The sequence below is a fragment of the Penicillium angulare genome (assembly GCF_028827245.1).
Source record: "Penicillium angulare strain IBT 27051 chromosome Unknown utg000005l_segment0_segment0, whole genome shotgun sequence".
Classification (NCBI taxonomy): Eukaryota; Fungi; Ascomycota; class Eurotiomycetes; order Eurotiales; family Aspergillaceae; genus Penicillium; species Penicillium angulare.
In genome coordinates, this window is record NW_026623164.1 from 364,273 (window position 1) to 389,958 (window position 25,686).

At 45.6% G+C, this 25,686-nt stretch overlaps 12 protein-coding genes across 12 annotated transcripts; 7 read left to right on the plus strand and 5 right to left on the minus strand.

Moving 5' to 3' along the window:
- Positions 1-370: 370 nt before the first annotated feature.
- N7478_007531 (uncharacterized protein) lies at positions 371-699 on the plus strand (the record flags this gene model as incomplete). The annotated part of the gene is made up of 2 exons (XM_056923745.1): positions 371-463; positions 520-699. The coding sequence occupies 2 exons, from the start codon at positions 371-373 to the stop codon at positions 697-699; spliced, it is 273 nt and encodes a 90-aa protein (XP_056776471.1).
- Positions 700-1,290: 591 nt separating this feature from the next.
- Positions 1,291-2,714, plus strand: N7478_007532 (uncharacterized protein; the record flags this gene model as incomplete). The annotated part of the gene is made up of 3 exons (XM_056923746.1): positions 1,291-1,588; positions 1,645-2,014; positions 2,123-2,714. The coding sequence occupies 3 exons, from the start codon at positions 1,291-1,293 to the stop codon at positions 2,712-2,714; spliced, it is 1,260 nt and encodes a 419-aa protein (XP_056776472.1).
- Positions 2,715-3,370: 656 nt separating this feature from the next.
- N7478_007533 (zinc-dependent alcohol dehydrogenase family protein) lies at positions 3,371-4,498 on the plus strand (the record flags this gene model as incomplete). The annotated part of the gene is made up of 2 exons (XM_056923747.1): positions 3,371-3,535; positions 3,587-4,498. 2 exons carry the CDS (start codon positions 3,371-3,373, stop codon positions 4,496-4,498), a joined length of 1,077 nt encoding a protein of 358 aa, XP_056776473.1.
- Positions 4,499-6,997: 2,499 nt separating this feature from the next.
- On the plus strand, positions 6,998-7,660 carry N7478_007534 (18S rRNA methyltransferase BUD23; the record flags this gene model as incomplete). Its single annotated transcript, XM_056923748.1, has 1 exon — positions 6,998-7,660. The coding sequence occupies one exon, from the start codon at positions 6,998-7,000 to the stop codon at positions 7,658-7,660; it is 663 nt and encodes a 220-aa protein (XP_056776474.1).
- Positions 7,661-10,334: 2,674 nt separating this feature from the next.
- N7478_007535 (vacuolar protein sorting-associated protein 54) lies at positions 10,335-13,738 on the minus strand (the record flags this gene model as incomplete). Its single annotated transcript, XM_056923749.1, has 3 exons — positions 10,335-10,536; positions 10,590-13,449; positions 13,522-13,738. 3 exons carry the CDS (start codon positions 13,736-13,738, stop codon positions 10,335-10,337), a joined length of 3,279 nt encoding a protein of 1,092 aa, XP_056776475.1.
- Positions 13,739-14,442: 704 nt separating this feature from the next.
- Positions 14,443-16,728, plus strand: N7478_007536 (MCM DNA helicase complex subunit MCM5; the record flags this gene model as incomplete). The annotated part of the gene is made up of 3 exons (XM_056923750.1): positions 14,443-14,579; positions 14,650-14,776; positions 14,833-16,728. The coding sequence occupies 3 exons, from the start codon at positions 14,443-14,445 to the stop codon at positions 16,726-16,728; spliced, it is 2,160 nt and encodes a 719-aa protein (XP_056776476.1).
- A 2,769-nt stretch (positions 16,729-19,497) lies between these two features.
- Positions 19,498-19,877, plus strand: N7478_007537 (CVNH domain-containing protein; the record flags this gene model as incomplete). Its single annotated transcript, XM_056923751.1, has 2 exons — positions 19,498-19,618; positions 19,681-19,877. The coding sequence occupies 2 exons, from the start codon at positions 19,498-19,500 to the stop codon at positions 19,875-19,877; spliced, it is 318 nt and encodes a 105-aa protein (XP_056776477.1).
- A 324-nt stretch (positions 19,878-20,201) lies between these two features.
- N7478_007538 (ribonuclease H family protein) lies at positions 20,202-21,718 on the minus strand (the record flags this gene model as incomplete). Its single annotated transcript, XM_056923752.1, has 2 exons — positions 20,202-21,584; positions 21,716-21,718. 2 exons carry the CDS (start codon positions 21,716-21,718, stop codon positions 20,202-20,204), a joined length of 1,386 nt encoding a protein of 461 aa, XP_056776478.1.
- A 44-nt stretch (positions 21,719-21,762) lies between these two features.
- Positions 21,763-21,999, minus strand: N7478_007539 (uncharacterized protein; the record flags this gene model as incomplete). The annotated part of the gene is made up of 1 exon (XM_056923753.1): positions 21,763-21,999. The coding sequence occupies one exon, from the start codon at positions 21,997-21,999 to the stop codon at positions 21,763-21,765; it is 237 nt and encodes a 78-aa protein (XP_056776479.1).
- Positions 22,000-22,625: 626 nt separating this feature from the next.
- On the minus strand, positions 22,626-22,970 carry N7478_007540 (uncharacterized protein; the record flags this gene model as incomplete). The annotated part of the gene is made up of 2 exons (XM_056923754.1): positions 22,626-22,907; positions 22,959-22,970. The coding sequence occupies 2 exons, from the start codon at positions 22,968-22,970 to the stop codon at positions 22,626-22,628; spliced, it is 294 nt and encodes a 97-aa protein (XP_056776480.1).
- A 356-nt stretch (positions 22,971-23,326) lies between these two features.
- On the plus strand, positions 23,327-24,151 carry N7478_007541 (uncharacterized protein; the record flags this gene model as incomplete). Its single annotated transcript, XM_056923755.1, has 3 exons — positions 23,327-23,349; positions 23,659-23,995; positions 24,029-24,151. 3 exons carry the CDS (start codon positions 23,327-23,329, stop codon positions 24,149-24,151), a joined length of 483 nt encoding a protein of 160 aa, XP_056776481.1.
- Positions 24,152-24,490: 339 nt separating this feature from the next.
- On the minus strand, positions 24,491-25,402 carry N7478_007542 (SDR family oxidoreductase; the record flags this gene model as incomplete). Its single annotated transcript, XM_056923756.1, has 1 exon — positions 24,491-25,402. One exon carries the CDS (start codon positions 25,400-25,402, stop codon positions 24,491-24,493), a length of 912 nt encoding a protein of 303 aa, XP_056776482.1.
- Positions 25,403-25,686: the final 284 nt, after the last annotated feature.

Consider the following 25,686-nt stretch of genomic DNA (forward strand, 5'->3'; position numbering starts at 1 on the left):
TTCCGACAATGCCTTCTAGAACAAGGTTGATGACATTATCCCCTCCAAAGACCCTGTGTAAATGGGTCCACATATCCGATCAACCAAAGATCAATGCCCATTCGTTGATGAAGTCATGTCCCCACAATGACTTCATCATGTTGTCACGAATATCTATGAGCTCCATATGCAGGTATTTAATGCTGGCATTGAACTGATAATTCTCAATCAACTTCTTCATCTTACTCACTTCAATAAAATTTCAAAGTTCAAAGGTACGCTGAGAGGTTTCCCGGCTCAATTCTTATTAAATTGACATACTAATTACCAACGCGAGACTACAGACAAACTACTTCAAGTTACCTTTTTACATCACCCAATTTCATTCAAAATGGTTCGCGGCGCAGACTACGACAACGGTATCCCCCAGAACGACAACGGTATTGAGGCCGGTGCTACCAAGGCTCACGGCGTTGGCAACGACGTAAGCCACTTATTAAACAACCCAAAACCGAACCAATGAAGTCTAACAAATACCAGAATGCCCCTCTGAACCACACCCAGAAGGTCGCTCCCATGCCTGAGGAGACCGGCTCCCAGCGTGAAGTCTACGGTGGATTCCCCCATGCTGGACCTGGCAACTCTGGTAGCGGAAAGGGTGGCCATGAGCCCAAGTCCCTGGGCGAGCAGAAGGGTTTGGGCGCCCAGCCCGGCAACTAAAGCATTATTTTATGATATCCGCTTCTACCTTTCCTACGTTGAGTCCAGCAAGATGGACTTCCAAGTTTTGATAGGATGAGATGCCTGGCGCATCTAGAAGTACGAGTTACGCATCACGTTTCGTTGTATACTATGTGATGATTGGAGTTTGAGGATGCAATTTTTTCGATTTGCTCGCTAGCATAGTTTGAGAATATTGTATTAGTACAGCTCGTTTAAATGAATCTTCCAATGCACTGGCCTACTTTAGCTAGGTGTATTATTCTTCACATATTGAGTATATCATCTTCCTTGTGTAAGCTCTTAATAGCCCACTGCACTACTAGCAGAGTACCAAGTCGTCCACATGGCATTGAAGTTAAGCTGCGTTCATGAATTAAAGATAAAGTAAAATGTGTGAATGAAGATGATTAGAATACGCAAACATTTCGCGTATACAATTGTCAGCAAGTAAGAAGCCTTTGATCCCTCAATACAAAACGTGGGGGCCAGAAACCGCATTAATAATCCACGACAGACACCAGCTCCCCATCAACATTCCAACACCAGCTTCCATACCCTACCAGTAATTCATCGCAACCCCAACGGAAAATGTCCTCAGCAGATGAATCGTCTACTGGATTCACATTCTTGAATACAAATGAATCCAAACTATCCCAACCCGCTTCCAAGCGCATGAGAGCACATATTACAAAAGCCAATTTCGCCAAAAGACGCCAGCGACTTAGCAAGGATGCGATTCAACAAAACCCGACAAGAAAACCAACTACTCTGCCCGAAGATGAACCAGAGACACGAAAAAGAAAATCACAGACCTTAGCAACCCATAATAACCCAAGTTTATCAGATATATCTAATCTGCTCATTTCGAATCGCGATATCAAAGCTTGTATGTCTTGTTCCATCGTGAAACGCATACAAAAACTCTAACTATACCATATGCAGTCCACGAGCTACAAGAGCTCGTCTTCCTCCAAGGTCGCCATGGACCAGACACTCCCAGCGAAGCAGCATGGTTCAATCTTGTCGCGTCCGAACCAGCCCTCCTCGAAGCCTCAATGGCAGTAGCCGTACGACAATGGTCACCAGATGAACTATGCCAATTAAAAGCAGATCGCCACTCCTCTAATGCAGTCAAAATCCTCACACAAGTTATTACATCTACTCAAGCCCGTACAGACGGCGTGCTAGCTGCTATTCTCACAATGGCTCTTGGAGCATCACTTGCAAGCGACGATATAGCGTGGAAAGTTCATATTAACGGATTATGTCGTATTGTACAAGATAGAGGATCTTTTGGGCGCTACGCTGTTCCGTCAATGCTAATAGATCTTATAATTGAGTGGGTGCATTCTTCAGTCTAGATCAAAAAAAGAAATCTTACTAATTAACCATTCTCTTGTCCCAGAGATTGTATTAACAGAATATTTGGCTTTCCCCGCGTCTACCACGAAAGTATCATCCACTCATTAAGCTGGTGGCACGATGCGAGAATCCTCAAAATACCAACGATTTGCGACCGGGTAATTCAACTACGGAAGCTCATCGACTCACATCACCAGTATCACTTCGATGACACCTTCGTCGCAAGAGAAATCGAAGAACCATTGGCAAAACTCCATTATGAAGCGCGTGATCTTCGAGACGAAAACAACTCTCAAATTGATTCTGTCGGACGGACTATCGAATTAATACTTTATCTTTTGTGGCCTTCTCAATCTGCTGCGCATCTGACACTGCTAGCTGAGGAGTTGAAGGGTGCGATATGTAGATACCCGTTTAAAAGATGCGTTGTTATGGATTTAACGTCGTTTCAGTTGATGATTGGGGCTTTGGCTGCTGATAAGGGCTCGGATACACGAATGTGGTTCATGGATAAGATCTCGATGGCAGTGCAGTTTATGCAGGTACGGGGTTGGGAAAGGCCTTTGGAGATTTTAGAGAGAAGATCTTTGTTGGAGGCTGGGTTGATGGATCGGTTTAGAGGTGTGTGGCAGGAGCTACAGTGTCAATGACCTGTGCAGCTTCGAGATGTGCATACGTTCTAAAGGGTCTAGGCAGTCTTGATCGGATTTGTCAGTCTGCTCTGATGAATGCTAGTTATATACCTCAAACACCGAGAAAATCATTACCAATCATTGATCATCGTCTCAGGTCTATTAATTCAGCAATTTGCGCGATTAATTCAGGAAGATCATTACATAGAGCTCGTTTTAATTACTAGGTACACCGTTCTCTTCATAGTCGTAATGAGGATTCGACTAGATCCACAAAGAGCCAATCACATTATAAAAGGAGCTCCACATCTCAATCTGATTTTCCTAATTGGGAATGTCAGATTGAAAGGCTTTCAATTTATATATGAGTTTCTTTATATCCATAAAAATACGAGACGGATTTTGTAGAGACTTCAAAAGCGTCGTTGTTCCCAATGACTAGCTTTGATCCTCATCTAAGTCTCCTAATTGGGAATATCAAATTAACATCTAATTCTCCTAATTGGGAATATCAGATTAACACAGGCTGAATTTATATCACAGCTTCTTCCAGTCTGAAAAGATATAAAAAGTCCTCTTGAAACTTCCAAGAGGGTGATATTATTTAACTAGTACCAGCTCATTATTTTACAACTTCCAAGCTTTCTTCCTCGAAAATCCAACCACATCCCAAGATGGCCCGACAATGGATTCTGACAGCTCAAGATGGGTTCAAAACTTCGCTACAATATCAGGAAAACATCAGTGTGCCTTCACCCAACGAATTAGGCCCTCGCGATGTTCTAGTACGAATCTATGCAGCTAGTCTGAATTATCGCGAATTAGAGATTGCCAGACCGGTAAGTTCTCTAATCCCCCCGACAAAAACAATCTACTCACATCATAACAAGTCTCTCATCGGGAACATCGCACTCCCGATAATTCCAGGATGTGATGGCGCTGGTATAGTTGAGGCTGTGGGATCCGATGTCCAAGACTTCCGACCAGGCGATAAAGTCGTCACTCACGTTTCACCAAAACATGTAGAGGCTCATGGCGACGATGCCCCGGTTGGTCTTTCTGGTGCTCTCGATTCCCTCGGACTAGGAACGAACGGCACATTGAGATCCCTAGGTGTATTCAGCGAATATGGACTCGTGCATGGTCCGAAATCTCTGTCTTTGGAACAGACTAGCACTTTAACCTGTACCTGGCTCACAGCTTGGAACGCCCTGTTCGGACTAGAGAGTAAAAAGCCTGGACCTGGATCATTTGTTCTTATACAGGGAACAGGAGGAGTCAGTATCGCTGCACTTCAAATCGCTGTTGCAGTTGGCGCGACGGTTGTTGCTACTTCGTCGACTGCAGAGAAACAAGCACGTCTCAAGGAACTAGGCGCGACTCATGTGCTAGATTATCGCACCAGTCCCAAGTGGGGCGAAGAGGCTCGAAAACTCACACCGGGAGACAGAGGGTTCGATATTATTCTTGATGTTGCTGGTAACGAGTCTTTGCCTCATTCACTGGCTGTTGTGCGTGTTGAGGGTGTTATTGTCGTTATCGGACATGTTGGAGCTGAAGTTGAGGTTGTCCCTCTTTTTTCTGTTTTGCTGCACACGTGTATTGTCCGTGGTATACTTGGTGGTACCCGTACTCAATTTAGGGAGATGATTCGCTTTATTGATGAGAGGAAGATTGTGCCTGTGATTGATGATGTGGTGTTTGAGTTGTCGGAGGCTAAGGAGGCTTACGCTTTTCTTGAAGAGAAGAAGCATTTTAGCAAGATTGTTATTCGGATTGATCATTCTGCAGCTAGTGCTTAGTGTTTTATTGAATTGATTTGAACGGGCTATCTACTATTCGGCTTGCAATCATAACATCAAATTTCATGCAAAGTTGTTTACCAATTATTAAATTTGACGAATTGTTGCGACATGAATAATTTGGCTCGTTATTTTGGGTGATGTGGCAACTGCAACTCGAAGCAATACAGCCGAACAAAGCAACAATTTGTATCCACAACGTTGAGTCCCGTCGCGAGGAATTAATTTTTTTTTTTTGAGGGCGACGGAAAACTAGAGCGCAGGAAGTAGTCGCATTTTTGAGACTCTAGAAATGACGTCCTAGAATGCTGTGCTGCAGCTGATGATTATTGTTCCGGTGGCGACCTGAAAACAAAGTGGTTGAATTCGTATCATTCAACAATACCAAGTCAGACAGGGCCCAGGCATTGATCGCCGTTTACACTTGATATTAGTAGCAGAATATGGTGAAAATTTAGAATATCAGGTCATTATTGACTAACCCCGTGCATCAAGACTTCTTAATATCTGCCACTCGATCGGCTTCACTTGTTTTTTGATCGCAGCATTAAATGCCCCACGCATAATATCATCAATACAGAGAACAACAAGTTATCTGGTTAGTTACCTGTTCTACCTGTGGAGCCTGAAAAATCTGGGGCTGTGGCAATCGCAAACTCTAGTTATACCCACTCGGAGCTTTGCTATGACTCGCAGCTCGTAAATAACAGCTTGTGGTGTTTCAACTATTCCAGATGAATATTAGCTCGTAAGAGAGAATCAAGGTATCTTCCCGTATTAGCGAAAGTATCGATGGCACCACGGACGGGATACATCTCGATTATTCCGGTCCGTGACTATACAAGGACAGATCTTCAGGAGACGGTCGAACATTCTCTATTCCCTCCAAATAGCAGAGCGATTTATGGCAAATCCAAGCGGCTAAAAGAGGAGAACCTATTTATTTTGGACAAATGAACATAGAATATACGTATCCTAGCCTAATAACCATTGACAATTGTATTCTCCGTCGGTACGTACCCCCTCTCCGTGCCAAGGTGGGGCCAGACTCAACACAGTACGCCTGAGCACATTTCCTAGGCTTATGGCGCTAAAAAGAAAATAAATAAATTGACAGAGCGAAAACTGATCATAAAGACCATGCTCATACTAGCCATTGACCATTCAAAATCATGGTGGGAAGAGCACTATCGGAATGTCCTTGTCAGGGTGGGCTGTTGTGAATTGCCACAGCAGTAAGTTGACGTTGCAGTCTAGAGCCCATAGAGCCTAGAGCCTCTAACGAGCTCCCCACATGCTCCTCCACAGGCCCCTCTTTTGACCCTCCACACCCTCTTTGGCCTCTCTGGGCTGCATGTGGGCTGCCCCTAGGCTGCAGCTAGTTGCTGACGTACAGCATGTACATTAGTTAGGAGGACTGGCCTCCGGGGATCCGCAACCATAGCATCCGATCCACGCTGTTGGTAGATCGGATACTAGCGAGTCTTGGTTCAGCTTCCCCTCATCTCTCCTAATTATGTACTTTCCCCTGCAGTAGACTATGATTTGAATAGTGTTGCGGAAAAGGAAAATCGCTGTCAAATTCTCCAAAAACGGGCCCAAAGACTTGAAGATTAAGTGTCAGCCGTAGACAAGACTATTACTTAGGGCAAATCAAAAGCTGCCATAAAACCAGCTAAAGAGACACGGCCGTCAAAAGAGCTGTAGAGACTCCGCTGACCCTGGAATGCTGTTCCACCAAATTTAGAGACACATCCTTGGCTCAAGGAGAAAACTTTACTCAAAGATTTTACGAGAATACATTATGTTTGAAGTATCGTATATCGCTCAGCATTCGTCCGAGGCTGTCTCTGTAAACCTGTTTTCTGTTGCACAGACATTTAACGAAGAGAGCCAATGCGCATGCAAGCAGACTCCGCAACTAACTATGCACGCGGGATCTTACAACGATGCCATTGGCGATGGTGAGGTGAGAGCATAGTTTTGTCCCGCTGGGCCAGCCGATCAGCGAGGCAGTGTTCAAGACGTTTCGATTCATAATAGTAGATCATAATGGGGTGTGGAATTCAAAAGTAGCTGTTATTGGTATTTTTTTCTCCGTGGGCTGATGATCGATATGGCATACTAGAAAAACCCATGTATTAATACCGGTAGACGCTTTTTATAGCTGGCGCCACAGAGTCGGAGGGGACCGGGAATAGTTACCCACCGACATCATCGATCGTCAACGCGGCATCGTTTCGGGAAGGATTCGCGAATAACCCCGCATCTTTGCGTGATACGCCAGTGGTCTGGAATATTTGTATGGGAAAATACTAATACATGTAGTTTTCAAACGGTATAAGAACAGGCATGTGTACGGGAACCAGATGAGAAGAATCAAACCAAATTCATTGTGCTAAACAGAAAGAACACTCTCTAGGCACTCTTCAATTGAAATCACTTAACTTCGTTTCACTTGACAAATTGTTTTTCTCCATATTCAACATTTCTATCAACATGTCCCCTGCAATCCCAGCCCCTCCTCCAGCCCTTTACCTTAAGCAGGCTCGAAACAGCCCTAGCTCGCAAGAATGCATGTCTATCTACGATAAATGGGCTGCCACATACAACGACGAGGTGGGAGACTCCGCGCAAGAATACGTGGCTCCCGTCCTTGTCGCACGAGCTGCTATCAAGTACTCAGAAGGCAATGGCCCTGCCAACACCATCATTCTCGATGCTGGCTGTGGAACTGGCCTTGTGGGACAAGCTCTCTCAATTGCCCGTCCTAAAGCAATTGATGGTCTTGACCTGTCTGTGCCAATGCTCGACATTGCCAGAGACACTGGGGTTTACCGTGACCTAGATCAAGCAGACTTGAACAAGCCCATTAACAAGCCCGATGGGACCTACGACACCGTGGTCTGTGTCGGTACATTTACTCTCGGCCATGTCGGTCCTAACCCTGCCTTGCGAGAACTTGTTCGTGTGACGAAGATACACGGAGTTGTTGTTGCTACAATTCTCAAGGAAATTTGGATCTCTGGTGGCTTCAAGGAGGAAGTTGCCAAACTGCAAGAAGAAGGTGTGGTTCGTGCCACCGAGGAGCTGATAGACTATGTAAAAGGACACGGTGACAAGGCAGTTCTTCTCACCCTCGAGAAGCTCCCCAGCGCATAATCGACCCCAAAGCAACTCGATTCCAGCACCCAATGCAACAACTTTTGATGATTTATGAATCCCAATGCGACAAATACACGACCGACCGACCGATACAACCCAAAGCGCTTCGGTATACCTTCGTGAAAGCGGGTTTTGCTTTTATTCTGTATATTTTCTTTTCCCCTTCTATTACTTTCTGTTGTCTTACTTGATATCTTTTTTTCTGTTCTCTTCTTTCTTGTCATTAAAACCCAAAAACAGTATAACCCTGCCCGCGCAATCAATATACCGAGTCTCTGTCGTAGACATGCCGCAGCCAACAAGACCGTCGGATGTAGAAATGTACAACCACCAAGTAGAGAACAGATTTTGTTGCATGAAACTTGTAATATGTGAATGATATTCTTTTCGAAAAAATAGAAAAATAGCATTAAATCTAGTTAAATTAAATATACTCATTCATGCCTTTTTATAAATATATTCGTGCTGATTCAGATTCTCTAAGCCGGCAAGATCGCAACAGAAAATATTAGATCATAATCTTGCTACTTCAGCTTTGGATAAATCGCTCGGATGGCCAAGTAGATTATTATGCCAAATACGACATTTCATGACTCTCAACACCGTGACCTAGCATAAAATATCTTCAAGTCAGTAAAACGTAGTCCATTCTCGAGACTAACTAACCAGCAGATAAGTTGATGCCTGAATTTGATGCCTTGTAAATGACACATACAAATCTTTACATGTGACATGTTTTATACATAACATGTTTGACCTAAGACATGTTTTATATTCAGGAATATAGAATGTTCTAGCAAACCCCGGATTCTAGAGATCCAGGAACTCGGAATCATAAGCAGCTTAACTTTACCTCAACCTCAATATGACTACTCGCTAAACAAAAATAGCTCTATTAGTCAACTCTCGGCCAATAATGGCTTGACATCACTCGGGCATGTATTAGGTCGATAAACACGCCCAAACAAGAGAAATTTCGAATATCTCACGTATTTGTTAATTTCCTGGTCGACTTCAGGAAATAGCTGGATTTATTTTGAGAATGAGTCCTGTTTATGTTTGCGGTTGAGGACCTTGGGTATGTATCATCAGATTCATCACCCCGCAACAACTTGAAGCTCGGACGCCAAAAACAGTGGCCAGCCGTTGATGATCGGCACGTTAAGTGAATGCCAGAGAGCATGTTAGTAGACTCTAAGTTCTAATGAATGCTAGGAAAAGCTAAGTGCTGCAAAAGACAACGTTTCATTTTAAACGTTCATCTTAGAAATATATTACTACTAGTCAATTTAGAGTCATCGGAGAACTGAGGGATTCAAGTTGCAATGAAAGCTCTAAAAAAGGCACAGATCACCTGGGCAATAGTACTAGTTAGGGTTGAATGTCACCCAAGCGGTGTCAGCGCTCCATCCATCTGGATCAGCCTTTGCAAGCTTCAAATTATCTTCAAAGGTGAGTCCATCGATGTTCCTCAGCGTTAAATTACCTGGATAAGCATTGGTCTTCTCTCTTGTATCTACCTGCCATCTGCTAGTGTGAGAGTGTGAGAAAGATAGCTTGAACTGCTTGAGTCACGGTGAATTTTAGTGCGCCGGTGAAAACTTGAAGGTATACATATTCTCAATTTTCTGATGAGCTCACTTTCTCCTTCCTTGCCTAAGCACGTCTTCCATTCTTTCGGGTAGCGTCTGACCTCCTTGCCACATAGGGACTGCATGATCCTACTGATGGAAGCACAGAATATGTGCGCAGGGCAAAGAAACGGGGGAAGAACCTCTGTTTTGACGCGAGCTATGGTGGTTGTGGAAGGTGAAGCCATCCACCCCCCTTGGCCAGCGTAGCTGCGCAAATGGGGATTTCGCAAGGGCCCAAAGCTTGTGATCGCGTATAGCAAGGGTGGATTATTTTAACAGCCGGCTGTCCAGGACATCTCGAATGATGTGAAAGCGTGGGAGAAACACAACGAAGATTTCATCACGCGCCTGGTTACACTTATCAACATGATTATCTCGTACGTCAGGGAACTTGGTGGGAATGCTACAATCATGCACGATATTGCGAACGACGAGCTGATATCTATTGGAAATGGGCCGCAAACACGCCCGAGGTCAACTCCCAGAGGCATCCAGGCACCACTACGACCACCAAAAACGATGAACTCAAGCGTCGAGAAACTTGGAAGAGGGGGGCAAAACCAGGAGAAAATTTCCTGGGCTAGTAAGGAGTCAGCCGTACTCCAAATGGCCAGATTGCTCAAGCCCACTCGCTACATCCTAGCGTTTTTTAACAAGGCGATATTATCATTTTCAATTGAAATCTAAGTGATTTTGAAACTTGAGACTTTCAACCACCGCTATGGTCCCTAGGGGAGGAACGGTAAATTTAGTATACCTATAAGGTTGAGGCTCTGCACCACCAACCAGTAGTTGAATTCAATCAAAATAAATAACAAGCAACGCCGGGATATTTCTATTAATGCAACACGTGGATAGGCTATGTGATGAGAATGCGTGTCAACAAAATTGCAAAAGCCTTTCTGTACAGCTTCTAACAAATCCATGCCAGCAGCTGGCACCACCGTCGTAAGAAATCAATTATATGTATAGGGGCCGAGTCGTGGTACCCATAATGCGCCCGAGGAATGTGTACGAGAAAGCAACGTAAGATGAAATCAGGATTGCGCAGAGTCAGATCCTTTCTCTTCCTCTTCCTTCTCTTCATCTTCACCGTTCACGAGATCAGGCGAATCTGCATCGAAAAGTGCTGTGGAGACTGTCTTCGCTTGTACGAGCTCGAGCAGTTTATCGCCAAGAGCAGCGGCACCGTAAATCTTGCTGAGCTTGGCTCGGAAATGTTCAATATCATTAGTCATACTGTGAGTGGAGGTTAGCATAAGACAGGTATATTGATTAACACCGAGACTGACCTCTTCTTTCCAGTCTCTGATTGGACTTGCGCTTCACCGAAGGCCTTGACCCACTGGTCGCGATAACTGTTGAAGACAGGGCCCATGATCATGTCGACGGTCATTTCGGGCAGGTGTTTGCTCAGAACACGATGCAGAGTACCTGTCTCCTTGGCGAGGGTTTCCATGTAGGGATGGACCGCACTAGTTTCGGGTTCAGCATCCCAATCAATCTTCTTCATGGCGTTCACATGAACGTTTGAACGTGAGGTCATGATATCCATCAGCTTTTCATGAATGCCATTCTGATGCTCTTGGCACAGGCGCTTGACTTTGTCGAACTCGGCCATGACCTGGTTACCTTGTCCGTGGCGACGAACGAATTCCCGTACATACGGAACCAGTGCGACGACGAAACTCAAAGCTTGGGACGAGAGAGCAAGATGTTTTGTTGTAATATTCTTCAACCCCGCACTTCGCGTGGCGCCAGCGCCGAGGATGAGTTGCGAAGACCGCGAATTGAAGAGCTTCAAGATCTCAAGAAGTTGAGGAGCGATGTCTTGGATCATGTTGGGAATATTCGCCATGAGGAACTGGAACTCTTCAATAGTACGCATTATGGCGAGCGCTGAATCAGGCAGGATGTACTTCTGCTCGTCAACAACAGCACTTCGAACCTTCTCTTTACCTGATCCATAGGTCGCTGAGGTGGGTGGCGAAGGTTCCGCCTTCTCCGCCTCACTAGCAGGAACCCAGATCTTGGATGCTTCCGTCCATGCTTCAACGTCCTTGGTGCTTGCGTCCAAAATACGGGTGAGAATCATATTTTCAGGTTCTCCAAAGTCGCGGGCATCCCAGCGATCAGCATCCATGACGTTAACTATGCGATGTCGCTGAGCTTCGCCAAAGCGTGTAATGAAATCACGGATCTGGTTGCCAACCACTGTTTTGAGTGCAGTGCCGCCTCGACCCGAGATGGCTTCACACTCGTCGGCAAAAAGGCGGTTGAGAGTGAAATATTTCAGGAATTCTTCCTTGGGAAGTTGTGCTGTTTGTTCTGATCGGACCTTCAAGACCTTAGTAATTTGAGATTGAGCAATATCAACCGCTTGTCCAAGAAGGCTTGACATGTCCAACACCTGAAGAATTTCATCCTGTGCCATCTGAGCAGATGTTACCAATCGTCCATTTGGCAGCTTCAATGGCTGTTCAAAAGTTTGAGGATTAGGGCTGCGTGGGGACTTGGCGGCCATGGCCTGAGGATTTTCAAGGCCACTAGCAATATCTAGAAGAATTTTGACTTGAGTGCTCAGTCGGCGAAGACATTCACTGATTCCGGTATAGACAACTAAAAGCATCTGATAGGCATCCTCGGAATCAAGTGCTCGGAGATTTCGAGCCAGAATGGAAGACTTCTCTTGTTGGGACCTTTGGCGGTCACCGACAGTTGAAACAGAAACCATAGACTCATTGTCATCGTCGCTAGAACTAGGCAAATGTTTCCTGATAAGACCTTTCATTTCCCGCAACACAGCCCCTTTGAAGGAAGTAGCTGCAGGCGTAGTGAAATACGCTCTAGCAAGTCCAGTGAGTTGAACACGCAATTTGGACCGTAATTCATTATCAAAGTTCATATAGGCTGGTGATACCATTGATACAGGTCGGTTACCACCACGCTGCCGTAGGAAAGAAGAGCCCCATCGCTGTAAGGTAATATCCGAGGAGACATTTTGAACATGATCACGCAGATCTCCAAGAAGATCATTCAAGAAACGAGTTTCATAGCCCGCACCAATGCGCTGTCTTAAGTGGGAAAGATCCTCAGATGCCCCCTCGAGGGCCGTCAGGCGCCTAAGATCAACCGCACGTCGTGGAAGATCATGCTCCTCATCTGCAGGGGGACGATCAGATATCTTTTCGCCTGCCATTAATCTCTCAACTTCCTCCAATTCGTCAGAGGCAACTTCAATGTCACCTTGTTCAACCAATTCTTCACAGCGAGAGACTGATTCAACTACATCGCGTAGTTGTGCCACAGCGGCAGCTAACATTCTCACATTTTCTCTTCGTCGTCGAAGATTGACAATTTTCAAGCCGCCCAACGCCATCTCCTTATCGATTTTCTGCAAGTCTCGTCGCAGAACTTGAATTCGGCTCACTGAGTCTGCCGCCTCTGCATGAAGCTCCCGTAAAGATCCCAAGGCTGTAAAAAAAGACTTGGAGGCAGTAGAAATCGATGAAATAAGGTGAATTTCAACCGTATCCATATACCAAGAGAGCTTTTCTTGGAGGATGGCATTCGTGGCAAGCGCTTTCCTCCCCGTATGAGCAGGCTCTACTAGGCCTCCATTCGAGTGTTTGTCATCTTTTATCGGAGGCCTGGGTGGCCTCACAACCTCTGACTTCTCCGATATCACATCAAAGGTGCGTGGATTCTCAAGGCGGAAATCCCCATCAAAATAAACAGGTGGGATCGTTGACAATGGAGTTACTGCAGGCCCGCGGCCACGACCACCCGAAGATCGTCGGCCTCGCGGATCGTATGGGGAGGTTGGTCGAGAGGTGGAAGATACAGCTGAAGGTCTCCTTTCTGGACTCCATGGCATCAAAGACTCCATGTCCTCAGGTTTGGGCGACTTGACCTTTGGCGATGCGTGGCCTTCTTCCCCCATGCTTTCTTTTGATTGTTGAAATACATCATATAACGAGCCAACCTGCGACAGGTACGGCTGAAACACTTTGGCGTCCACATGTATGATATTCGTCAGGGTCACTGGCGCAATGTCACGAGATGATGGGGGCTTGTATCCGGTGGCCGTTGCAGCGGAATGGGGCGTTAAGCCTGTTCGCACGATTGGTGGTTGTAAAAGAGTCGAGATCGCTATAGAACATCTTTCTGTCAGTAATTATTCCCACTTCAACAGCTATTACTTCTTTGAAACCGAGGCCGTACCATTATGTCCCGATTCTGCAATAGATCCTTGGTGTTGCGATGTGTCCAATATCCCTCCAATGCTTACAATGGAGCTGGCCGTCGATCCCCTCCTTACGGGGGGTCGATGCGGGGGAACCCGGGGAGATTCCACTTGTGTCATGGAATAATGGGATATAGATGGCGTGGAGGCACCAGATGCTAAACTATCAATTGACTTGCGCGGAGCGTTCGTCATCTTGTTGACGTCCGCGCGGCGGATGCGACAGCCACCGGGTCGATCTTTGGGGAAGCTCGGGGTTATCTGATCATGACAGATCAACCAAAACAGGACCGAGAAGCTCAAGGCTTTGAATCCTCCACCACACTCGAGGCCCAGCAAGAGGCTCCTAGTCGTATAGCCTTCAAACAATGATTTGCCCGTGGAATTCAATCAATACAATTATGGGGGGGGGGGGACTAGGGGATTGCAGGTTGGCCGCTAGCGACGAGCCCGGTCGGATTAAACATTGTCCGAGGTACTCAAGTGTCAGAGAGCAAACACAGCAAACACTGTACTGCGTATTAGTATTCGTATTCGTATTGCCTTGGCAGTGGCTGCTAAGATTGAAGGCTGAAATTCCAGGACACAATTGAACGAAAGACGTTCTTGATGTTTCCCACATTCTCATATATGGTCAAAAATAGCATAATAGATGAAATTTTTCTTTCCTCTTCTAAACATCAAGAACCATAATCGACTTTATACCTTTCATCCTTTGCCTACAGCACGTAGTTTTAGCTTTAACTAGATGATTATCTAATCCAAAATCACTTAACGCGGTCGCGTGTCCCCAATAGGGATGGTACGTGACGGGTCGCGTCGCCAAAGGTTTTGATCCCTTAATTATTGTGTTCACAATCTTTCCTTCCCCTCCACACAACACCATTCCAACCAGCACCATGGACAGACGTACACCCTACACTCTGAGCGTCCTTGCGCCCAGTACCAATGGCGCCGATGAGTCTCGCTCAACCATTCAAAATAAATTGAAGGATTTTGTGCTCGAATTCCAGCTAGACAACGCATTCATCTACCGGTACGTCTTCGACCAATTCTGCATATTCCGGAGAGACTTGTTCATTTGAACTGACTGAAAATTTCCACAGTGATCAATTACGACAGAATGTCCTAGTCAAGCAATACTACTGTGATATCGATATTGCCCACGTCATTTCCTATAACGAAGAGTTAGCCCACAAACTCACCACCGAACCCGCTGATATTATCCCCCTGGTGAGTAAGAGGTCAGCATACGAGGCGCTTCACGATTCTAACCTGCAATCGAATAGTTTGAATTGGCCCTTCAAGACTGCACCCGTCGCATTGTATATGCCGGTCAGCGCGATGTCGAACTCCCTTCACACCAGCTCCTGCTTCACTCTTCAGCATCACACATTTCCATCCGCGATTTGAACGCCACCAATATCTCACACCTTGTCCGCATCCCCGGTATCGTTATCGGAGCCTCTACCATCTCGTCTAAATCAACCGTTGTCCATGTTCGCTGCAAGAACTGTAGCCACTCTGAAAATATTCACGTCGATGGTGGCTTCGCTGGTTTGACCCTCCCGAGACGTTGTGGACGTAAAAAGGAAGCTGGTGATCAACCTGGCGAGGAGTGTCCCCTCGACCCATATGTGGTTGTTCACGAAAAATGTCAGTTTGTGGATCAACAAGTTCTCAAGCTGCAGGAAGCCCCTGATCAGGTCCCTGTGGGTGAGTTGCCCCGCCATGTCCTGATTTCCGCCGACCGATACCTCGCAAATCGTGTTGTTCCCGGATCACACTGCACGGTTATGGGCATTTTCTCCATCTACCAGGCGAAAGGAGTCAAGAAGGAAGCAGCTGTGGCCATCCGCAACCCTTACCTTCGTTCCGTTGGAATCAATACCGATCTCGATCAGACCGCCAAAGGAAACTCGGTTTTCTCCGAAGAAGAGGAGCAGGAATTCTTGGAGTTGAGCCGTCGCCCTGATCTGTACGATGCTATGGCTCGCAGTATCGCTCCCTCCATCTACGGCAACATTGACATCAAGAAGTCTATCGTCTGTTTACTCATGGGTGGTTCAAAGAAGATTCTGCCTGACGGAATGAAGCTTCGTGGTGATATTAACGTGCTGATGCTTGGTGACCCTGGTACCGCCAAGTCTCAATTGCTGAAATTCGTCGAAAAGGCTGCCCCAATCGCCATCTACACATCTGGAAAGGGTTCTTCAGCAGCTGGTTTGACTGCTTCCGTGCAGCGTGATCACACCACTCGCGAGTTTTACCTGGAAGGTGGTGCCATGGTTCTTGCCGATGGCGGTGTTGTGTGTATTGATGAGTTCGACAAGATGCGTGATGAGGACCGAGTAGCTATCCACGAAGCCATGGAACAACAAACTATCTCCATCGCCAAGGCAGGTATCACAACCATTCTCAACTCTCGAACTTCCGTCTTGGCCGCCGCCAATCCTGTGTTCGGTCGATATGACGATTTGAAGACACCAGGCGAGAATATTGATTTCCAAACCACCATTCTGTCTCGTTTCGATATGATCTTCATCGTTCGTGATGATCACGAGCGTGGACGTGATGAGAAGATTGCGCGCCACGTCATGGGTGTTCACATGGGTGGTCGGGGCTTGGAGGAACAAGTTGAGGCTGAGATTTCCGTTGATCAGATGAAGCGCTATATCAGCTACTGCAGAAGCCGCTGCGCTCCTCGTCTTTCTCCCGAGGCTGCCGAGAAACTATCGTCTCATTTCGTCTCCATCCGAAAGCAAGTTCATCGAACTGAAGTGGAAGCTAACACTCGATCATCGATTCCCATCACTGTGCGGCAGCTTGAGGCCATTGTCCGTATTACTGAGTCTCTAGCCAAATTGTCACTTTCTCCTATTGCTACTGATGCTCATGTCGATGAGGCGATTCGACTTTTCCTTGCATCCACCATGGATGCTATTACTCATGGCGAGGGTCAGGGTAGCAAAGAGCTTATGGAGGAGGCGTCCAAGATTGAAGATGAGCTCAAGCGCCGTCTCCCCGTCGGCTGGAGTACCAGTTTGGCGACACTCCGCCGCGACTTCGTCGACGCGAAGGGCAACTCAGAATCAGCACTCAACCGAGCATTGCTTGTGTTGCAAAAGAGGGAGACGATCCAAATTCGATCTGGCGGTTCGCAAGTCTACCGCAACGCAGCATAAATGCTCCGCTTATGATGATTCCGACATGTTGAGTTCAATACCCCAGTATGTGCTATTGGTGATGGGGCGGTGATTTCTTTTCCAGTATTGTGTGCATTTGTTCCTGGTGCGTGGCATCGGAGTTTATAGGAGTCTGAATTTGTGATATCAAAACTAGGGTCATACTTTCTTTACCGAAATGCATATTATTTTCATAATACCTCGAGTATACATCATATTTCCCCTCCAACGCAACTCAATATAGTACCAATAGTCCGATAACTTCCAGTCAGGCAGCCAAATCCATTCGTATGATTTACTAGAATTCACAGTTCGAAATTATTGAAAATTCATTTCAAGCTATATTCCTCGACATTACTAAAAGGAACTGAGACTACGGCTTCAGTGACTTTCCTCGAAATTTCTAAAGTACTCCTAAGCTCCTCCCTCGTTGTGCGTCCTATACCACACCCAGTCGCCACTCCTAATTGTCTCCCAGTGGGTAAAACACTCCGCGCCGCTTGAAGTCTCCGTAACGTACCCTCTTCATCATTCAGATATACAAGCCCAAGATACAATTTCGTTTCGTTACCAGCAACAAGTCACTTCAAAGCCTCAAAGTAAGCTAGATTATTACGATCCTAGGGAATAGGTATCTAAATCTATTTCAAGTTTATATCCCTCGGGATAGCTTGAATTAAATTATTTGCAAAATCTACTACAAGACTCAATCCGGCTTAATATAATTCTTATATCCCAAATCACTATAATATAGATGCTATTCAAGTGGAATATCACTTAGTACCTAAGTACATAATTTCTTTGCTTGATTAAGTACCTCTTGGCAAATAGGAGAAAAATAAGGCTTCCAAAAGTTATCAAGTAATCAGCTACGCTTATACTCTAGAGTACTAACGACAAAAGGTATAGCAAACTAGATTCCGAGATCCTCTGCTGGAATAGCATTGAAGATAGACCATATAGTATTGGCTATTCACTTTTCGTCAAATGGATTAAGTTAGGCCCAGAATTCCGCCTGTAGATAGACCTGGATATACTTTTAAGGTATTAATTAGTATAGAAACTTGAAAGTATACATTCAGCGGGATAACACCTTTCTCACGAAGAAAGAGAAATTATTGTTATGACTCTTTTACAACCTTGCCGTAATTACTAGGCTTTATGTTATCTATGTGAAAACTCCGCAGTGGCCTTCGGGTAAGTGTATCCCTCTATACCACGGGTGTATTGTTTCGACAGGGAATTGAGGACATTCCCAGGCGACGTAGTTGCCCCTATCCCCAGTTTCCCCATCTGGAATTGAAAACAATCGACCGGGGAGAGCTTCGAACAAAGTGGTAAATACTTCCTCGCTGGTAGATAGGGGTACACTACCAAGGAAGCCGAAGCGATGCTTGGAAGTCCAATGTCTCAGGCTCCAACATCGACACCTCATGCCTAGTAGTAAGGCAGCTTCAACTTGAAGCTACATCACGATCATGCATTAACTTAGAACGACCACACTTTAAGGTATGTAGTGGTGCGACTGGAACCTTACATAGTAGGTAGTGTTCAGGAATACTTAAATTGTCCCCAAGTGGATAGAGATGTGTTACCAGTAACCGCCCACAGAGTGGGTTCAATATCACTCCTCCACGTCCAGAAACGCCCCAATCTTGATGAAAAAAAAAAGTGAGAATCCAAAATACGTAGTAGCTTACATGTGGTTGCCATTTTTATGCACTACCATTTCACCAACTGTTTAACATTTGGAGAAGTCATCGTATTGGTAGTATTCTTGTACCATGATCCAACCCGGGCAACGCTAAGGCCATTCGAAGCACTTTTACCTCCTCAAGCGGATTTAACCCACAAGGGTACAATTACAAAATCAAACACATCAAACAATTTTTCTAAAAAGAGGACCATCACAACGTCGGTTATAAGTCAAACAGTAGTGTGGGGCAAAGTCCGCTCAGATATGGAAGAAGCGAATATGGAGGGGTGGTAAATATAGGAACCCGATTAACCTCCGAGGAACTAACCGTCTAACTCCCGAATCATATTTCAAAAGCGAATAGCGAATACCCTCATAAATACCAACTCCCACCTCCAACTCAACCGCCAAGCAACTACTATCCCACCCGCATACCCTAGTGCCCGATCCATCCGAAAAACCCCCTAGGCACCAACATTCTGTCTAAATAGCTCATAGACATCACCTCATTTACAAGGTGTACAAATCCCCAAACTAGCTGCATAGCAAAACAGTTCTTGGCCTGCATCGCCATTGTAACGTCAAAGCGCCAAGCCAGCGCCAGCCTTACCATAGAATGATCTCTGTGGCTGAGGATTAGTTAGGGCTGAATAATGCGCCACGACAGGAATATCGTGGCACATGCGACTTATTCTTGGCACTTTACAGTTGCATCCTTTACTGGAGATTATTCCCTGTATATAGTACATATGTGTGTGGTTGTTCCTCATTTGGACCCACTGTAGTTTCCTAGCGAGTCTGTCCACTTGTTGGGAGCGAATGAGTGGGAGACATGTGTTGTACATTGAGCATGCGGGTGCGGGGATCCGCTGGCGAGGGGAATAGTTGTTTATGTATAGGCTTGGTCGGGAGATGGTATATTGGGAGTTGGCTACTCGAGGGTATAAAGGGGGGTTTTTCTTGCTTTGATTCCGATATTCTGATCATCATCATCATCCTTCGAAGTTTCTTTCTCTCAATACCAATAATAATAATACAAAAACTTCCAACGCTATCTCGAGCAGTTCCAAACTATGAGTTTCCACGCATCTGCCTCTGAAATTGAGCTTGAGGATGATCACATTCTCAAAGTGACATTCGAAGATGGAAGCGAATCTACCTTGGATCTGAATCAAGTGATTGGGAACAACGATGGTATGTGAATATAGCTCTGTATCATCCCTAACAAGATGATCATTGTTCTGATTCCGCGATAGGAAACTTCCAATGGGGTGGTGAAAACTTCGCAGATAGTGCAAGCGACATTGAACTTCATCGCGAAGGGGACGACGATGTTCCTGTTCTTCGGGCCAATCTGGGAACCATTGATGGGGATGAGAATGCAGCTGATATCAATTTGGGAGAGCGGATTGCGAATGAGGATGGGGAGTTGGTGTTCAAGGAAGAGGAGTAAATTGGTGCTTCATGTTAAGTTATTAGGGATATATCTCGCCTAGATAGACGAGACAAACCTTCTGTTGTACAATCATGTCACATCTTGCATCATCAACACAGTTCGTCCTTCGTATTTGGCGCCTGTCTACCAATGCAATCATTAATACAAAATGAGGTGTGATAGATAATGTAGGAGGTCTTCAAACAATCCAGCCACTATCGGACAAAAGAAACAAAACAGATGACACCAAAGTATCATACACTTAAGACGAAACATGTACTTGCATAGAAGTACCCCAATATGCAAATGAAGTATCTCGAAACCCTGTTCGCGGGCCCATCATCAGATCGTCACAAACCTCTCTATATCAAGATGTAGAGGGTTTTTGCTTCCCGCTTGGCGCGACTTCATGTCTATGCGCGCAGCGGAACGTGCCTCGCGGTCAGCTAACTCATTTCCAAAAATGCCAGAGTGTGCAGGGACCCAATGCAGCTCTATTATAACTCCCATTTTCCTCAGATCTGTCAGACAACCAGTGATCAGTCTTACAGATGAGAGGTATATGCGGGGGGAACGATATCGGTCCAGATAATGGTCCTCGATCATATTAAGGCAGGATGTGCAATCGGTCAGAATCACAACCTGATCCGTGAGAGGGGTTTGCCGTACACCTCGGTCCTCTTGAACAAGCTTAAGAGCTTGCCCCACTGCCATTTCAATTCCATGAAGCTCCGTAAGATTACTGTGGTCTGGTTGTCTGAGTTGACGCCTAAGCGATTTCCATTTCCCCCATAACTCAGCTTTCCACACGACTGCCGCCCCTCCATTACCATGGCGAGGAAGTGAGCCATCCGTCCAAAATATGTGGTAGTGCAAGGAGCCAGAAATGGTGGGCATATCAAGCATTTCTTTAGCAAAGTCCAACGCATTGGGCCGCCTCCTTATCTTGAACAGGATTTCATATGTCGGCTCATCAATCTGGACATTGGATGGATAGGGCAAGGTGGGAGAAGTGGGTGCACTAGAGATCAATATAGATTCGCTTTTGTCTGTGTCTGAATCATCTTCTGTTTCCCAATCATCGCCGGTGAGATCAATCACAACATCACAGTCTTTCGGCTGTTCTGGCAGTAGATCCAACCCGTGGGGTCTTTTGAAGGGCAAGCGGAGATCAAAGTTGGGTCTTTCAGGGAGTTGATGAAATTTTCGGGGTAGCTTGGAAGAGATAGCATTGCCAAGTTTGGGCTTTTCAGGGAGTTCGTGAAACGGTGTCCTGCGAGGCATAGAGTGATCCACGTTGGGTCTTTCAAGCAATGGAACAAGACCCTCACTAAATAAACTCGCCGGTCCATTTGTGGTGTTACCTCCATTCCAATCAGGGAAAGTGTGTTGATCCGAGATTGACGCATGGTAATTTGCACTGACAGACCTGTATGCAGGGGGAAGTTCATGAACTAGCACTGGCGTTTGACCGTATTCTGTTACCTTCATAACATTCCGGACTTCACCACTGATAATGGGTCCAGGTTCTTGGGAAGAAATAGTCAGATCAATAAAGATCCTTTGGCTCCCAACCTGCTCCGGAATAGGGGTGGTCAGATCAATAACAATTCTGCCTTCGGCCGATTGCTCTATGGGAGAATAAGTGAGATCATTGGATAAAGCTGAGCGCCGGGGAGAGGTGAGATCGATAATCTGTCGGCTTCTGGCTCTGTAATTGCTGGTCTGTAACGGGTATCGAGATCTTCCTCGGCAATCATAAGGTTCGACTTTCGAGTTTGGGTTGTTGGTGAATCCTGTTTGTTGTCAGGCTGTGTGTTGATTTGGTGGGCGGTGGAAATTGTGCGTGCGCTCACCATTTTGTCCGGTTTGTTCTCTCACTTTATGCCCTGGATGTAACGGCTCATTCCGTTCGCTCAAATTTGTAGTACTCGCTAGGGGACTCCAGTCTTTCGAACGACGAGAACGTCGTGACTTTTTGTGTATATTGCTGTGTGGATTCGATCGTAGGTTGTAACGTATGTTGCCAGGCAACATGGTGTCGGGTGTCGGGACTCGAGGCCACAGTGAAGCGTGGTGCCTGTGAGTATAGAGGGTCTGTTGTCAGTTTGAAAGGTGTCTGGGTAGATGAAACATACATTTTTTGTCTCACTTTCAGATATTCAACTCGGATCAAAGAGACCTAGTTGAGTGTGAGATGGAAAGAAGAAATTTGAACTTTTGAAGATATGAAGGAAGGTAGATGTGCAGGTAAATGTGCAGGTATATGTGCAGGTGTGTAAATATCAGGAAAGAACAAACTGAACTGCCCAGCGGAAGCCGCTCTACACTCAGTCAATACTTCAGATGACTATACATTATATAATGCACATTAATAAAGGTTTGTTTGTTCCTTAGATACTACTATATAGATGCTTGATTACAAGTTAAAGGAGACCCCCACCACATCTCCCTTATGAATCCTTCAAACTCCCTTGCAAGCAGTTTTTGATCCATTTTCGACTGGTGTCAAAATCGATCAAAGTAGCCGTGGAATCATGGACAAGAAAATCAAATCCCTTGCGGAGCAATGCTAGCTGTCGAAATGAATAGACCAAGCAGATCTATCTGGCTCCAGTACGGTATTTTATCGTGCTTGTATTTCCTGAGCCTAAACTTGGAGGTTCCTTGTCCATGCGGAATGATGTGTTGAGGCGGGTTCAATCTAGCATCAGACGATCTATATTCTGATCCAGCGGGTGCACTACATCACATAATCCTCTTCTTCTACAAAGCATCGTCTCCCTTCTCCTTCATGGTCTTGATGATCCCATCCAGGGTTTTCGGAGAGGTGATTTCAAAGACTCCATAACCAACGCAATCCCACAGGTAGAATTTTCCCCCAGCTTCAAATAGGTAGCAAGAGATTGTACAATCATACATGATCGGACGGCCTCTTCCAATATTCAGCTCTTCACAAATCTCTTGGGCCATACTATCCTCCGCCTCCCAGTCATCTTCATACTCGAGGTCCTCAGGCTTTGAGCTCCACCCGGGCGGCGGGTCATCCTATGATCTATATTAGCGTTGAATATTATATTATGACAGTGACAGGCTTACCACAGTGGCCATAATGCTGGTTTAGTGAATAGAGTGGAGTTTCGGGGTATTTGAAGTGAGTGGTATTTGAAATGAGTCGTGATGAGTGCCTAGGTGACTACATAAATAAATCGGAAATGCGTCATTATTGGCGGAGCGAGGCGTCAGAAGTGCTCCGAACCCCAAAACCCGCCTGGCAGTAAAACTGATAGATGGTAATTGGTTACGTTCCCTGATTGGCATAACCTGGACCTAAAGTTTTGACTTGGAAAGCTAAACATTGAAAGATTCGTTCGGCTTAAACTTGAATGACTGTTTACCCATCCTGTACACCGAAGCCGAGAAAGAATCCTTCAGAAGCCAAAGTAAGAACTTAACAGCATATAAAAATGATCGATCTTGCCCGTCTACAGTATTCCGATGTTCTTAATTTGAAGTCTATTCATTTATCCAACAGGAAAATAAATACACGATCTACCTATCCAATCAATAATCCTGGCTCATAGTTTCCCGCGCGCTAATTTATCTATCGCTAACAGCTAGTGAAGATCCCTAGAGCTCAGCTTGAAACAAACTCGCAACTAGATCCCAAAAGGAGACTACTAGGCCCCCACATTATGCTATACAGGTCGGTATAAATAAACTAGCTCGTATAGCAGGAAAGGCTATAAAATGCTAACAGGTAAGAGTAGGATTGTAATTAACCGTTTTTCTGGTCTAGTGTAGCGATTAGCACCTCTACCAAGGGAATTACAGTTGTGGATGAGGGAAGCAACCTAAGCCCAATATTTCGATGGATGAAAACGGGTACCGACCTGGTTAAAGCCAACGCGAACCCATATACAGAAGTAACTAGCTTCACTATTATGTTCGGCTCCATGGAATTTCATTGTGCTAACTCACGCTCCCCCCTTATCCATATGGTACATAAAAGTTGCAAGCTTTATGCGATCAGAATGCATCATGGAGACGATGTTTATGTTCTCCCAGAAAGCTCGGCCAAAGAGTGGCGAAACCTTCCCCGGGAGCATGATACCTTTTATGGTGCACTTTCACTGGTAGGTCAATTTCAAGAGATGTCTTCCTTTCAGTATCTATCTATGCGATTCAAACAGCAGGCATCATACCAAGAACTTGAAGAATGTTGTTACCAGACAACTGGCCAAGAAGTATACCTACATGATATGACCACGACTTCAGCCGATGCTTTTTAACGCTTGCAACAACAAATTTACATCAAGTCAGTGACGATTACGTTGGCAAATACTTCACTCGGACCTCGTAATGATCAATAGTACTAACTTAAACAGACAAGTTCCATGAGCATCTTATCTCTGAATTGGATAAGTACTTGCCGTTATCCTACTTCCCAAATCCAACGATCAGAATGCGAGCTCGACCCCGGAAGGTTCCAAGTTAGGTTTTGATGGAAGAGCCTGCACATGAGATGAAGGAAATAGAACGATATTATTTTACATATCGAGGTCAGACCATCAACACTCCAGAGCTATACATACACAGATGGACAAAGTAAACTTCAACTTGATCACCCATCATACAATCTCAAACAACTTCCTATTCTCCCCCAACCACTCCTGAAACGTAATCGGCTTCCTCCCCGTATACCTCCAAATATTCCCCACAGCCTCCTTATAAGCCGGCGCAAGCGAAATATCCCTCCTAACCCCCATCATATTATCAACATACCACCTCGCAAAAGCCTCCGTCAACCCCGCCATACTCCTAACATCATCAACAGCCTCTTCAACCCTAATCCTCCTAACCTTAACATCAACCCCAACAACGAAACAAATAGCTTCCACAACCTGCCTCAGCGACATCAACTGCGCGCCCACAAGACTAACAACCCTCTCATGCCCAATAGATCCTCTCGCCAGAATACATCCACAAACTCTCCCCACATCAGCCGGTACAATCCAATCCAACACCGCGTCGGGATTAGGTAACCGTACTTCACCACTAAGAACACCGTTACGCATTTGCAAGGCGTTAGTAGCGAAGTAAGCTGGCCGTACGGCTATTCCGTTTGTGCCGAATACATTCATTAATGAAATTTCAGCTTGTGCGTGGCGGTATGGTACGAAGTCTGTTCTTGATATGGCGTGGATGTCGTTTTCGATGCTGAAGCTGCTGAGTAGAACTATTGTTTGGATTCCGGAGGATTTGAGTGTGATTAGGGCTGTTTTTAGGGAGTCTGTTGTTCCGGGTACGATGTATAGGAATGCGTGCCTGGCACCGCTGGATTGGATGGCGTATGCGAGTGTTGAGGGTTTTGTGAGGTCTGCGTGGACTCGTGGGATGGGGAGATTTTGGAGGGCTGGTATAGGCTTTGAGGGGTCTCGCATGGCTAGTGTTACCCTTGCGCCTGCTTGGTGGGCGCTCAGGGCAGTTATTGAGCCGACTGCTCCTGTTGGACCGAAGACGATTACGTTTCGAGATGACATTGTATGTCTATATGGTGTGCTGAGGCTGAGTTCAGTGGTTGGCCGGTGTAGTTCGATGCTTCTGATAATCTGGATGATATGGTATTGCATGGGGTCCGGGTGGCATTTTCTTGCTGGAAAGCTTGGTCTTTTGAGGTAGGTACATTCGTGGTATTTAAATTTGACTTGATCGTCGATCTATAGTTTGGTCGGATTTTCGGTCGACCGATAAACCGCTGTCCGATCCAGGAGAGACCTTGTAAGCGTTGTGAGGCTTGTATTCTGTTTCAAATGCGGGTCAGTTT